The 15,427-nt window shown below is 37.7% G+C and overlaps 2 protein-coding genes and 1 long non-coding RNA gene across 11 annotated transcripts in view; all 3 read right to left on the bottom strand.

The window, feature by feature from the left end:
* Positions 1-428: 428 nt before the first annotated feature.
* On the bottom strand, positions 429-3,442 carry LOC121319045 (Bardet-Biedl syndrome 10 protein homolog). The gene is made up of 2 exons (XM_041256268.1): positions 3,207-3,442; positions 429-2,409 (listed from the first exon to the last, which is right to left on the bottom strand). Exons 1-2 carry the CDS (start codon positions 3,395-3,397, stop codon positions 429-431), a joined length of 2,172 nt encoding a protein of 723 aa, XP_041112202.1. The 5' UTR covers positions 3,398-3,442.
* A 261-nt stretch (positions 3,443-3,703) lies between these two features.
* On the bottom strand, positions 3,704-5,101 carry LOC121317933. The gene is made up of 3 exons (XR_005950552.1): positions 5,005-5,101; positions 4,496-4,598; positions 3,704-4,001 (listed from the first exon to the last, which is right to left on the bottom strand). It is a non-coding gene; the product is annotated as an uncharacterized LOC121317933 (long non-coding RNA).
* Positions 5,102-7,942: 2,841 nt separating this feature from the next.
* The window catches only part of LOC121318044 (oxysterol-binding protein-related protein 8-like), a 99,277-nt gene continuing 91,792 nt past the window's right edge, over positions 7,943-15,427 (bottom strand). For 7 of the 9 annotated variants that reach the window (XM_041254263.1, XM_041254269.1, XM_041254267.1 and 4 more), the window contains 4 exons: positions 14,132-14,285; positions 13,070-13,175; positions 12,591-12,696; positions 7,943-10,070 (listed from right to left, as the gene is read on the bottom strand). In XM_041254263.1, coding sequence (XP_041110197.1) covers positions 9,935-10,070; positions 12,591-12,696; positions 13,070-13,175; positions 14,132-14,285 — 502 coding nt within the window. In that variant the 3' untranslated portion in view covers positions 7,943-9,934. The remainder of the gene's footprint in view (positions 10,071-12,590; positions 12,697-13,069; positions 13,176-14,131; positions 14,286-15,427) is intronic. The other 2 variants (XM_041254266.1, XM_041254270.1) reach the window with 1 other exon arrangement.

Consider the following 15,427-nt stretch of genomic DNA (forward strand, 5'->3'; position numbering starts at 1 on the left):
TTCATAGTGGACCACCGTCACAAAGCACTTTACAGAGTTAGGCTGTGAACTGCATTATATGCAGAGTCACTTACAACAGGACACTGATTTAACATTTCACCTGCAGGATGGAGCACAAGATGGTTAAGTGACTTGCTCAGGGTCACTAACCACTGAACCACACTGCCTTCTATAAATTAAAAGCAACATTGTGCCATGTTACTGCTATACTATAATTACCTTCTTATAATCAAAGGAAAAGAAGACACAGTACATCAGTTATAAAGAAAAAACAAAATACCATTAATAGGTCAAATTGGCAGTAAAAGAGTTATCAATAGTAGTTATGTATGTTATATAATATATATATATTTATATATATATATAATATATATATATATATATATATATATATCGGATATAGTTACAGGAAAAATAGCTATGTGGATTCACTCAACATCTTCCGTTTCCCCCTTTGTTGTGTTTGGAGTCTTTCTGTCAATACCAATCAAAGAGTCTATAGTCACCAGACTCCTTGCACAATGCAGTACTGAAACCAGAAGCTGGTATTTACAAGACACCGACTCTAGTAACCCAGGGCCATCAATTATACATCCCTTGCTTTGAATGTCATTTCTGACTTTGGTATAAACTTGTAGAAAACGTCTGTTTGTGCTTTTAGTGTTGTAAATGTTCCTGGGAATGTTTAGCACAGCGTCTGCTACAAGGCTGCACATTGTCTTCACTTCAGGCTGCAGGCTGTGCTGGGCGTACAGCCGGAGATAGTGGTGTAAGAGAAATTCAAAGCTGCCTCCTACTGGCAAAACACTGCCAGCTTCTATTAAGACATCTGCATGCTCCTGTGTGAGGGCACTGCCTCGGATATCCCTTTGCGTATTTTTAGCTGCAGTGCTGTCTTTTTGAATGGCACAGCTGCTGAGAGCACAACCATGTTGTCCTAACACACTGCCCACTTCTCTTGCTTTGTTCACACAATTCATGTTCCTTTGCTTTAACTGTTCATCCAAATTATCACCTGTGGTCTTGCATCCTGCTAAAATACCAGTCTGTACGTTCCTGATGTCCAAATTTACAGCACCTGCAAGGCTGTTTTGATTTCCCCTTGGGTCCTCCCTTATAACTTCCCCCTGCACTTTATCACTGACCAAATTACTGCTGGCACAAATTTCCTCAGTTGTAAGGCGGGGAATGTCATGTCTGTCGCTGGTTTCGTTAAGTGTATCTATAATTCTATCTTTTTGAACAACTGTTTCCAAGCTGCAATGGGCTTCATTTGCATTACCATTGTTTGGATTTTTGTTGCACGGTCCCTGCCCTTGGCATAAATCAATAGACTCAAATAAATGCTGCAGCATTTTAAAACCACTGTGAAAGGCAGAGACACACTGCTCGGTTAGACCAGGAATGGGCCCGCAAAGGATAACACAATGTGGGGAAAAATCACCTCTATTCTTCAAACCAATGTGAGCATACCTATGGGCTCCGAGCAAAACAGGTTTGCAGAACACTGCGTTTGCCAGGTCTGTGTCTCTACTGTGAAGAATGTCCCAAGGTGATGAAAGAGGAGCTATTCCAGCAAGATAACAGAAGAGAGATAACTCATCAGCCTCTATACATTGCACAACAGATATACCACACAACTGTGCATGATAGAGGACCACATCAGACTGCTTTACACTGGATAATAATAATTTCACTTGGTTCTGTTGCAAAAAGTTCATTATTTCCTCCACTCTTTTAGCGATCCAGATGTTGGAAGACTGCAATTGAAAGTTGGAACGGTGGAGCAATGTTGTTCCAGCATCTGAAAGAGGAGGCTGGATTGGTTCTGTGACAACCAACACTTTTAACTGACCATCTGTCTGGCAGTAAACTGTGAAATCTCGGTGCAGCACCAGCCCTTCCAGGATCCTTGAACTCCTTATAGGAAAACCCTTCACTGCAGTGTGAAGGTCTAAAAAATGTCTGCAAATTAAATTCAGAGTCTGACCTCTTCCCTGATCACAGGTGCACTTGAAAAAGTAATCACAGGCCATCTCACTTAAAAACTTGTAATGAACATTTCCTATTTTGCCACAAAAATAGGCTTCCATAATTGACCCCATTTTGTCATTTGTCAGAGTCATCTTATCACCTGTAAACAAAGATGTGACATGCTGATTAAGGTGATGTCTGATAATTTGGTCCAAAACTTGTGTCTGAAATGTAAGCAGACAATCGGTCACATGCGTCACCTCTTCACTTCGCTCTTTCGCTCTCCCTAAAAAGTTGTGACAGGTGGATTGTTCTGCTGTGCCCTTGTCTACTGAGGCTTGAAGTCCTCGGAGCAATGCAGACAGCAGTAAAATGAATGACTTGGTGCCATCTCCAGTCACACTGCAGTGAGCAGAGACACAATCCACGATCATTCTGGTAGAAAAAAACAAAACAAAGCAAAGGGTTCTTAACTCATAGAAGCCAGAGTACTGGTACATTTATACTGTTAAGCAAAATTGTTATTTTTATTTATCTTTTTGTTATTTTTGTTATTTTTTACTTAGATTTTAAAAGCAAGAAGCCAAAACAACAAATAAATAAAACAAATAAACAAAACTAAATTACTGTAAAGCTACAACAACAAAACATATATAATGCATTCCGTGTTAAGTTAATAAATAGCTTTTCTAGAGATTGATTCAGAAATCATGAAAATTTGAGGGGTATCATACTCTAGGGAACTTACTGATCTGTCCACTGCGATAGTTCTTCAAGGTTATGTGCAATTCAAACACTCAGTCATAAATGTGAAGAACATTAAATAAATACTGTAGTCCAATAGACAAACACTTTAACAAGATGCCTTTGTGAGGTCAACTTACCTTGTCTTGGAATGCCCTCCATTGTATAGATAACAAATTACAACTCTGCTCATGTTTATTCATCTAAATACTGTAGTAGTTTCTCTAGGTTTCTGTATCAATCTGCCCTTTAAAGAGGACTGTATACTGATATTAAATCTTTGCTGAATCTAATCAAATAGTCATGAAATATTATAAATCCAATCTTATAAATCTCAAAAGGGCTCAAAATGAGCACTGCATGTTTTTCATATGTCATGCAGCAGACAGACATCACCATACTGATCTATGGTGTTTTTATTGCATGTCTATCGTTGTAGCAACTGTTTATAGAGACAGGAAGGGTCTCCAACTAAGTTTTCTGAATACCTGGCAATGGGATGGTCCAGAAGAAGTGAATTCAGTACCCTCTTTCCATCTCGTGTAACAAGTAATTCACCTGTGGCTTTAGTAAAAAGCACTTGGCCCCCATTCGGCCCAAAACATTGACAAACAACAGATTCCAAGGTTTCAGAAATCTGTATCAGAGTGCCAATATCCAAAGAATGCACATGGTTCATTTTAGAATATCACATTTGTTGATCTAAAAAAAAACAAAGGTTCAAAATTACTGATTTGTATGTTAATATAAAGTCAACAGTATTTTGCATTCAGTAAACAACAAGTAGGCCTGCCATTTATCCTAAAATAGCATACTGTACTAAACGATACTGCAGATTAATACATAAATAAGTGTAGTGTACAACCCACTTACTGATTTCAAGACTACCGTAACTAACTTTAGATAACTATGAAAATACATTTTTATTCATAATAAATCTTCACAGAGAATAAACAGGACTAGTGAAACAGGTTCAGAATGCTTGTCAGGGATATACAGTATTTAAACAAATGCTGTGTGTGTGAGCTTAGGATTATGTGTTGCACTATGTATGGATGTGTAATCTCTCAATATAATATGCTAAGGATGGATACAAAATAAAACACTGTACTTGACTCTACTCAAAGGCAAAATGTTGAGAGTTATGCATTTATTAGGGAGTACTGAACTAGATGTGACTCTTACCAGTCCTCTTTATTCTTGGGGGACTGATTCAAACTGGATCAAAAAAGCGAAAATATCATAGGGAGATAGAAGTAGAGGCTGACTTTTGGCAGTGAAAGCTGTTGAAAAGTGACATATTTGGTAATAACAGTATTGATCTTTCCAAGCAGAAGCTTCAGTGTTAACCATTCACACATCACCACACAGTGTTCAGGTTAGATGGACACAAAACCCAGACAAAACATTAATAAACATTAATTCTTCATTCTGTCTAACATATTAATGGAACTTTATGATAATTATATAATGTATATTCCTAACATAATAGCACAGGCATAAAGTAATCCCCCAAAGTGTTTCTATTCCATTTAAATTATTAAATTATTACAAAACAGCCAAGGTATTCTAATTTCTTATCTTGTACATTGGGAGTAACAGGAAGGGCTTGTGTATATATTAACACCATTATTTACACAGAAACCAACTTCTGTTTTGTTTGTTTGTTTTTGTTACACAGACTTTGTCAAACATTCTTTCTGCCACAGCCATTAATCAGTATATATTGGCTTGGCAGAATAGGTTGTAAGGGAATAGGCAGTTCTACAAAACTCACCTCGGTAAAAATGGCAGGGGCCGACCCAGCGACCCTTTAACTTCAGAAGCCAAACAGTGTAGATCGGCAACAGATTTCTATCAGAAACTAGAAGGCTGGGAGGCTGAAGAAGAGAGTATGTGTCAAAATGCATCCCGATACACGCGTTTGAAACACAAGCTTTCTTCTATAATTCACGTACTTTAAATATAAACAGGCACTCTGTGCTAAGCCAATCTTGAATTCCGCAATTCCACCAGTACAGTATATTTGTATACAAATGTTTAAAGCTCAATTCTTTTTTCATATAAATGTAAAGACGCCAAAGTTCAAACCCTTGCTCAAACAAGTTAGACCTCGTAGTTTAGCAGTATTATTGCCCAAACGTTGCGTTTTTATTAATATGTGCACGCTTTATATTAAATTAGTTTATGAATAAATACGACTACTAATATTAATACAATAATAATAATAATAATAATAATAATAATAATAATAATAATACATGGATTCACATTATGGAAACTTACCGCAGAGGCTCCTTTCTGCCTTTCCCATCAACCACATTCCATCCTTTAGATTTTTTTATTCAGAAACAGAAAAGCGTTGAGCGTTCTGCTGTATCCTAGAAACCCGACTCTTCCAGATCCTGTCAGGTGAAAGACTGAGACAGGAAGGACTTTTGACTGTATGTAGAATTCAAAGACGTGAGATATTTATAGATTGTTTTTCCTGAGCAATGCTTTCTTCTGTGTATGTCACTAGTTTTTGGTATCTCCGTCTTAAATGCAGTAAAATACTAAAATTCAAGTATTTTTCAATGTCATTAAATAAAATTAAAAAAAAAAAAACTCTACTAGGGTACTCTTCCAACCTACAACTACAGTACATAAATGCCACCAGTACCTCTCCAAAGATGCCTGAAGCGTCAACAAAATGGTTTATAAAAACAAACAAACAATACAAATATGAAACTGTGTGCGCTCAGAAAGTTTTCTAAAATAAACATGCAACAAGTTAACCCTTTACGGCATAGCGTTTCAAAATTGAAAAGGGATAGAGGGATAGAACAGAATTTAAACCAAATCCTGAATGGAGAGCCACCCAAACATTTGACTGAAGATCTCTACCCCAGTGGAACTGTGAACTTTTCTTAGAAGTTGAAGTCACTGAGTTGATTGTGCATGGCAAAAAGGAAAAGCCAACTTCAGTGTCACAAAACCAGAGATGCAGGTTTTTCTTGCCATACTGTTCATTTATGGATATGTCCCACTGCCAAGGCGAAGGGATGTTCTGGGAAAATGAAAACAATGTGATAAATCAAGCTGTTATCCAAGGGATGTCCATCACATTCACTGCGCTGACAACACCAACCTGCTTCAAGGTTCAAACTTTTTTCCTCACTATCTTTTTGATGTGCTGCATAGCCAACGGATTTTTGCCACAGGTACACTCAGAGTCAACAGGACTGAACAGTGGCCACTGAAGGCTGTTGATGCTACAAAAAAAGAAAAAAGAGGAGGCTTTGACTTCAGGAGGGAAGTTTGATTCTGACCTTGTTATCTGTAGATGGAATGACAGCAGTGTTGAAACAATTGCCGGTACTGCCTTTGGAGTGAACACACTACAGACAATCGGAAGATGGTCACAAAAACAGCACATTGAAATTGTTCAGCCGCGATTGGTGTCCTACTACAACATGTACATGGGAGGAACTGATCACATGGATCAGAATATTGGCAGCTATCAAATCGGCGTCAGAAGTAAGAAGTGGTGGTGGCCCTTTTTTGCATTTTTGCCTGATGTTGCCATGCAGAATGCTTGGCTGCTTTAACGCCGTTCACCTGCTCACAAGACCAAAACACTTACACTTGGATTTTTGACGGGAGGTAGTGAAAACCTACTTTTTTCCTTATGCCTCTCGACCAGCTATTGCACATCAACTGGGTAAACCACAGCTCCTTGACAAACGAGTACCACTGAGTGTGTACAAGGATGGAAAGGAACACCTTGTTGATGAAATTGAGAAGACAAGAAAATGTGCTACTTGCAACAAAAATACAATGTTTATATGCATCAAATGCCAATTTGGGCTTCATACACGATTCCGCTTCAGATAGTTTTACCATTAAACTGGCTGGAGAATGTCAAAGATAACAATGGGAAAATAAGTGTTGTTTTTTTCTTCACATGGTTTGGCAGAAAAGTTGTTGTATTCTGCTATTAACTGGTTGGGATCTTGTATTCATATCTAAAAACAACAACATTTTTAGTATAAGTTATTAATATTATATTTGAATTCAAATCCAATTTTAGCTCTGTATGAAATATAAAATACAATAGAAATTATACTGATTAGAAAAAAAATTCAAAAGACACTTTTAAAGTAAGCTATATGTGCTTATTTATTGATGAAATATCTACTTATCTGTTTTAACCTTGAACTAAATTAAATGTTATTTATTGGATGGTTAGATGTTCAAATAATTGTTTTTAAAATAAGTTGCACTGAATTTAGAATTTTGTAATGTATAGCAGTTACCTATGTGAGTTATTTATTGTGCTATGTATATATTTTATTTAGTTTTAATTGAGAAGAAATTTAATTTAGTTTGTACTTTTGCAGTTTTACAAAGGTTTTGCTATTTTATATAGCAAAAGCAATCAATAAAAGAGGTTTATACATTTCCATATTTAGGTTTTTGTTGCTGTAAATTAAATCTGTACTGCAAGGGATTAGAAAATGAATGCATATTCATTACAATCTACAGCAATCTTAGCATTTTGATCTTTGACCAAAATCAACCATGTATTACATTAAATCTTTTTTATTGACAAAAAGTTAATAAGTAATAACTGAAACTATAATGTAAGAACATTCATAACTAGACACCAAAAAACCTGTACCCTGTGGTGCATAGCGTTTCAATTGTTGCTATATAATTCAGCAACCAAAAAAACAAAAAAGTCATGCAGTAATGGGCTAACTACATTCATCATAGTAATCAAATACTAGTATACGTCATCGGTAATTAAAGTCTTGCTGGTATTCAACTGTTCCTCGAATCAACTAATGTTTTTTTTTTTTGTTTTGTTTAGTTTTTTCAGGTTAGGTGGCTAAGTGATTAGCTCAGGGTCACACAATGAGTCGATGGCTGAACTGGGTCACAAGCCTGTTTCTTTAGCCATTGGACCACACAGCCTCCTATAGTGGTTCTTTTTGCAGTTAATAATATTTTGTATTTTGTGATATGATTGTGTTAAGGTACTTTAACTATGGGTTAAGGAGTGGCCCTTCCACTCTGGTTGCCCTCTATAGACACAGGTAACATAGGCATCTGCAACACTAATGTACCATGAACTTTGTGGCATTTGCCTTTTGCTCTGTAGCATTCTTTCTTCAGTATCACATTGAAACAGTTGGAACAATGCACAAACAAAACCATTTAAAAACCAATGCTGCGATGATGCCAATGAAAAGATTTATTTTGGTGATATGTTAAGATATGATACAGTAGATGATAAAAGCTTACAGAAGTGTTTTACAAATAAATAGTAATGTGAGGACATACGCAGGCTTGACAGTTACACACATTGACTGGTTCCACATTGTTAAACAGAATCTCTATTTAAAAAAAAAATAAAAATACTGATAGTTTCAAATTATATTCTATAAACGACATTCATGTGGAAAACAGACAGTTACAAAACGAAAATTGTATAACGAAAAAATGTTATAGATTATGGAAATAAAACAGACAATTGCCTCTCTTTGAAGGTGCCTTTTCAGTTAACAATGACAGTAAACTAATAAAACGTAGAAAATTAGGCTGCAGTGGCAGGAATAAATGATGAGAAATTCTGCAAGTGAAACAGAAACGCACAGTCACGGTCATGTTCAGAGATTTCTCAAAGGCTTTTTATGGCACAACCACATGACAGAATGTATTCACCCCTCTCCCAGTCAGATCCATCCTAAAGGCACTGATCAGCAATAGTTCATTACAGAATTCTGAATTCTCACTTTCAGCAACAAGAAATGATATGCAGAAAACTTCAAAATGACAAAAGCAATGAGCAACAAGGTGATCTTCACCGATTCAGTGCTCCAAGAGATGTGTTTATGGACCAATAGAAATATTTCTTTGTTAAAAAGTTTACGCACAGTAACACAGTGTATTTACAATCACTGTACCAGCGCTCCATGTCCCTCTTACAAGTGGCATTTGGCATTTTCTATGAGCTTGCACTATTTAGTTTTGTTTATGAGTCTAAAGTTATGCGTCTATAAGTTATAAGTTATGTACATTGCAAGGGGTGCTTTCTAGTAGCTACTACATTAGAAACAATTTGTTGTCCTGCAGGCCTGCATTTCCATACATTTCTACTTATCTGTGTTACAGAAACACCCAGTATTACCTAAGAACGGATTCAAAAAGTTCTCTTTTCAGATTGGTTTCCTTTTTGTTTTGAAACGGTATACCAAACTGATCCTAAAAGGATTATTTTGACATTCAAAATACATGTTAGGGAAAATAAGCAGATCTAGAGAGCTAATGACCAAGTGGTTTAAAAACCATGTGCTTAACTCCCAAGTTCCTTATTGCGCTGCTGTAAATGGTCTTGTTTTCCAGACTACAGTAGAACCGCCGTGTCAGGAATAGAGGTTGTTTATGCGTCTGAAGTGTCTGTAACTTTACATTTCCAATGATTTAATATATGTGCAAGGCCTACAGATTTAATTTGAGGAATAACAACAAAAAAGTAAACCAGGAGGCCTGTGTTTAACTTTCTGATCTTTATGTCTTTTACAGCAGCCAGGAGCCATGTGTCTGATCTCAAGTAGTTTGGGGTTGACTGGCCAGTTTGTAAGTGTGGGCATCCTAACTCTGAGGTTCTGCTGTGTATTGAAGCCACTTTATCAAGCCCCATCACATTAGGCACATGACTTCACGGTTCTTGGTCAGCTTTCTGCAGCACTGTTCAGTCCTAGTACACTGGAATCTGGTGAGATCCAGAACACTGTGTTTCTTTACTGAAGGCGTTAGCTGAAATGTTTGTCCAGTTGACTTTGTTTCTTACATGTTTTACTCAACAATCTGTAAGTGGCCAGGTGGTGTACTTTTAATTAATTTTCCCCCACACAGGATCTTAGAGATATGTCAGTAGTAAACTAAAGGATCCAAATTAAATTATTGTATTTGCCTGTCTTCACAGCAAATTGTACATGACCTATAAATAATATTTTTTTTTTTTAAATTGTAAGGAATTATAAAATCTCTACCCAATTGTTTTTTTAACCCTCCATTTTGGTTCCCTGTACTAATTTACAGAATTCTTATTGGCTTCATTCAGGAGCTGTTAGTGGAAAGGGCAGCACTGCCACAGACACAAATCTGTCTGGTTCTCCTTCAGCATCTGTTCCTCCTCGTTCTCCAGCTCGGGTTTGGAGCAGCCTGACTACTTGAACAGGAAGTTCATGAAGATCTGGACGAAGATGAGAAGGAAGATGATGATGTAATCCCTCTGCTGCAGGAAATTGCTCTCTGGTGGAGGCTGGCCTGCCAGGGCACGACTTCGGAGAGCAGTGATGCTTCTGAAAATTAAAGATGAAACAATAATAAAAAAGATATATTATCAAATGTGTGTGGGGTTTGCCTAACCAAAATACTTTTCCAGTCTTCCAAGAGGAGTTGGGCAATAGAAAACAAACCATACTGGGAGACAAGAGGATGGTTCTGTGTGGGTAACCCAAAAATAATGATTGAGTGACTGACTGAAGACAGGGCCGTCACATACCTCCAAGACATGAAACAAACAACAACAATGAACTGTTATTATTATTTAACCACAGCAGACGTGTAGGGAAATATGCCCATATACATTTTTTAGTTACTTATTGCTGTATAAGACACTGAAACTAATGAGTTAAGCGAATGGATTAAATCCGTCATAATTTTGAGTCATTTCGACTTGCTGAGCACAAAATACGTAGTAAAAAAAAAAAAAAAAAAAAATTAATCTGAAAAAATAAAAAATAAATTATATACATTCAGTGCCTTGCAAAAGTATTCAGACCTTCCTATGGTGCCCCATTTTGTGAAATTACAAAATGATGCATACACATTTTTTTAAACTTAATATTTTATTCAAAACTTGAATGCTCAAACTGAAGACGTCTAAGGGTAAGATAAGTTACAGTAAATGTCAGCAAAAACTAAAGAGAAAAAACTGAAATATGTTGCAAGTCTTTTTGGGTAAGTCTCTACCAACTTTGCACACCGGCTTGGTGCAGTTTGTGCCCATTCTTCTTGGCAGATTTGCTCAAGCTCTCTCAAGTTGCCTGGGGATCGCTTATGGACAGCAGTTTTCAAGTCTTTCCGCAGATTCTCAATAGGATTCAAGTCAGGACTTTGACTGGGCCACTCAAGGACATTCACTTTCTTATTCTTAAGCCAATCCAGTGTATCTCTGGCCTTGTGCTTTGGATCACTGTCCTGCTGAAAGGTGAATTTTTGCCCCAGTTTTAAGTCTTTTGCAGACAAACAGGTTTTCCTCCAGTATTTGCCTATACTTTGCTCCATCCATTTTTCCATCAATCCTAACACGCTTTCCAGTCCCTGCTGAGGAGAAGCATCCCCATAGCATGATGCTACCACCACCATGATTGACTGTAAGGATGGTGTTGTCTGGGAGATGTGCTGTGTTGGGTCTGCGCCAAACGTAATGCTTGGCATTTAGACCAAAAAGTTCCAATTTGGTCTCATCTGACCACAACACCCTTTGCCACATTTTTGCAGGATCACTCGATTGCTTTGTTGAAACTCCATGCGGGCTTTGAGATGACTTATTTTTAGTATGGTTTCGTTCTTGCCACCCTGTCATACAGGCTACTTTTGTGAAGTGTTCTGGATATTGTTGACTGATGCACATTATCTCCCATCTCAGCCACTGAGCTCTTTCAAAGTTGTCGTTGGCCTCACAGTGGCATCCCTCACCAGTTTCCTCCTTGCCTGGCTGCTCAGTTTGGAGGGACGGTGATACAATGCACCTTCCATTTCTTGATGATTGAGTAAACTGTGCTCACAGGGATATTCAGAGACTTTGATATTTTCTTGTACCCTTCTCCTGATCTGTGCTTTTCAATGACTTTATCCCTGACTTGCTTTGAAAGCTCCTTGGTCTTCATGGTTGAGTCTTTGCTTGAAATTCACTACCTGACTAAGGAACCTCAGAGAGACAGGTGTTTTTATTCTGAAATCTTAAGAACCACTAATATTGCACACAGACAGAGACCACTCAACCAATTGTGTGGCTCGTTAAGGTCATTTTGTGCACCTGAATTAATTTAGGTTTACCACAGCAACAGGTTTGAATACTTCTGCAATCATGACCTTTTTCCATTTTTATTTCATATTAATTGTCTATTTACTTCTTTCTTTGTGTTTTTGCTTTGAATGTGTGGAGTAGGTTGTGTATATAACACATATTAATTCCTACTTCAAAGTGTCATGACTGCAAGCTTTAAAGCAACAAAATGTGAAACTGGGAGAGGGCCTGAATACTTTTGCAAGGCACTGTGTGTGTGTGTGTGTGTGTGTATATATAGATAGATAGATAGATAGATAGATAGATAGATAGATAGATAGATAGATAGATAGATAGATAGAGTTTACACCAAATGGGATTAATTTACAGTATTCATGTTCTATAATATAATACCAACACAGGAAACGTCCCATCAGCGTGCTTAACCTTTAACTATATATTACATTGCTTAGCTGCATTTCAAAAGCATATCACAATCAGAGCAGAAGGAAAGAGAATTGAAGAATTCAATAATCAAAGTGTTACAGTACTGTATGTCCTACCTCATCTCCCTTTAATTCAATAGATTAAGAGAAGGTCAATGGAAAGCCCTATAAAAACGTATGCTACTTTATTTGAGTACTATGACTTTGTTACATGCTCAGGTTGCATTAGGATCACCACAGACAATAACATAGTAAACGGAATTCCTGAACACCACACGTTCCACAACAAACACTGGCTTTTTACTAGACAACATGAAATGCAAATAAACAGTATTATTAAAGAAGAACTCTCTTTCTCTTGCCTGTTAATTTCCTCTTGGGTGTGTTTAATAGAGTCAATGGCACTTTGAAGGTCATTGAAGTCGGCACCTTTTTTTCTTAACCTTGAGCTGTGCTTTATTTTGTGTCCTGAAATAAAAATAATACAATTGTAGAACAACTCAAAACAACATCTACTTCACTGTGAGGCATCACAAGTTTCCCACACAGCCTGCAAACTTTTTAACAAGCAGCCTCATTACTCAAGACTAGCTAAATATATCTTGACCAATTATTATTTCACTTTATCTGGATTTTGTCTCTGTTGTATGAGGAAAGGTATACACAAGCACATGAAAGCAGCCTTTGTTTAAATTAAATACATCATGTGACTTTTACAACACTTTCTATTCCTCACCACCACCAGTGCTAGTGTTACAGCTGAACCTTGGCTGCCCTGTTCCATTGCAGTCTGGGACTCCATTATTGATGCACGTTGGAAAGAGAGGCAGAGTTTCCTTACTTTCATTGCCTGAAGAGTCACGTTGATCAGGTTCGGGGGAGGAGCCGCCACTCTCCACACTTTCCGGCTTATCAGTTTGCTTGTGCTTTCTTTTAGGAACAGTGACCTGCAATGCATCAGTTACCAGCAATAAAGGACATCTGCAAAAACCAAAAAGGGCTGAAAAAGACACACATGCTGCACATGATCGTTTGACCAGCCTTGCAGCAAAGCATGCAAGCGTGCTTATTTGTGACATTTTTTGGATGCTGTAGTGCCCATGTTTCATGGAAATGGATTGTCAAAAACAGGGAGGAACAAAAAGATATCCTTATACAAGACTGGGTGGGGATGGTGCAAAAATAACAGTATAGAGTATGACATGTTCAAGTTTTTTACTGCCCCCTTTCCTTTTCCATGAAGTTGTTTTTATTAATTTATTCTGCAGTTTGTGTAAGATGAGTTGTGAGGGTCAGATATTAAGGTTTGAACTGACTTTTGACTTCCTTGCACTAAATACATTGACCAGACGCAAAAGTAAAGCTACATTAGCAAAAGCCAGTAGAATGCTCAGAGCCAGCTCCACCTACTGCACTGACATGGTCAATTAGGTTTCCTTTTATAGCCGTGCACTAGATGGCGCTAGCACTGTCAACGCTACAGAGTTTCAGAGCTTCATACCTGCTGGATTTCTATAGGGAACAAGGACAGAATTACAAAAGAGCGAATTACAGAGCAAGGCAGTTACACCTAAATGACAATCCTCAAATTCAGCTCAATCAGACAAAAAATAATATTTGAGTATTCACAAACATCTTAAAAAGGGGGCTGCAAAAAAAAAAAAAAAAAATATATATATATGTGTGTGTATGTGTATATATATATATATTATTTTTTTTGGTTTGGAGCTATTTACTCTTTACTCTGTTAAAAAAAATCTAAATAGATGTGTGGGTTTCTTGGGAGTCACCAACAAAATACTGTATGATCGAGGTAAAACAAAAATGACCATGGGTTTGGCACTGCGCGAGCAACAGCGAGATTGAAGCAAATGCTCTAGCCAACAGAAATGCACCAACCTACCTGACATTTGCAATTGTCCCGCCTTGCCCCCTGGTTACTGAGACTAATTACACTCCCAGAACGTACCATAGGTGTGCGGTGCCTGACTTTTGTCTGGATCCAACCCTCTTTCTCAAACTGTACCATATCATTCAGAGGATCCCAAGGTCGGGTACTGCACAAAACAACAATACAAGGTTAACAGAAGTCCTCTGGCTAGGCAATAAAATACCATATTCCTTCCAATTTAAGTGTTTTTTAAACCAAATTGTTTCTTCTCAAAAAATGGCCTGCGTCTCAAATTCGAGTACAATATAAGGAGGCGTGTATTTAAAATCACCAACAAAAGATGTGACTGCCCGAGAACACAAACAGGAACGTGACTGGCTGCCAGTTGAAGGGTTCTGTAGTATTTATCCTGCGGAGTGGACGCTCTCCTCCTCGATGTAAACAAAGCAAGCTTTCGCTCAACGCCTGCCTGTGTTGCTATGGCTGTGATGCAGGAGCTTTAAACTGGCACTGCTGCTGCATTCTTAAACAGCATAGGCTCCCGACATGCCCCCCAGCCAATCAGGACGTCCCAATCAGCTGAGCTCTGGGCAAGCCTTCCTATTTACCACAGCAGCAGCACAGCTGAACCAGCGACAGGGTCCTCCCTGTCAAAAAGCTTCACTAGCTTCCTGAGGAATTTGAAGAGAAGCTTTTGCAATTTCAGTGTCACGTTATTAGGCTCAGTTCTAATCAGACCCCCGTATTTTTCTACTTGCCAAGCAATACCACAGTTCACAAAAAACATTTGCGAATAATCACAACTGGAAATGAGAAGCAGCACATAAACTGTAATGCTCAGTGTGACAGCAGACTGCTCCAAACTACCTCATATGTCATTTTCTTATATGAGTAAATGCATCTTTATTTTTCCTCAAGTTGAGGGTGGGAAATTTGGGCTGCATCTTAAATTCAAACAAATACGGTACTTTCCAGCTAACATGTATAAACTCCAGAAGCCCTGAAATACAACAAAATACATACATATTTTCAATGCTCTTAAAAGTCCACTGATGGCCCCATTTTATAAGAAACCTGGGGCAATTTATTCACCCTGAGTTTTCCCTGATGATTTAATGATTTAGAAATTTGATTACAGATGGACTGTAACCTGGGAAAAGCCATTTATCCATTTTTTTCAAAGGGGTGTAACTTTAGGATACACTTTTTATATTTTTCTTTCATGCAAGCACACCAAAATAAGTTTGAAAAAGTGACTTCAGCTTTACAACTAGGTCAAAAAACAAGACCCACCCCCTCCCCCAGACA

The sequence above is a fragment of the Polyodon spathula genome, chromosome 7, assembly GCF_017654505.1.
Source record: "Polyodon spathula isolate WHYD16114869_AA chromosome 7, ASM1765450v1, whole genome shotgun sequence".
Taxonomy (NCBI): domain Eukaryota; kingdom Metazoa; phylum Chordata; class Actinopteri; order Acipenseriformes; family Polyodontidae; genus Polyodon; species Polyodon spathula.

Excerpts from the sequence above, each read along its gene's own strand:
- LOC121319045 (XM_041256268.1), bottom strand. The coding sequence starts at position 3,397 with ATGAACCATGTGCATTCTTTGGATATTGGCACTCTGATACAGATTTCT. Across the intron at positions 2,410-3,206 it reads CTGGACCATCCCATTGCCAG|AATGATCGTGGATTGTGTCT; the intron begins GTATTCAGAAAA and ends TTTTTCTACCAG.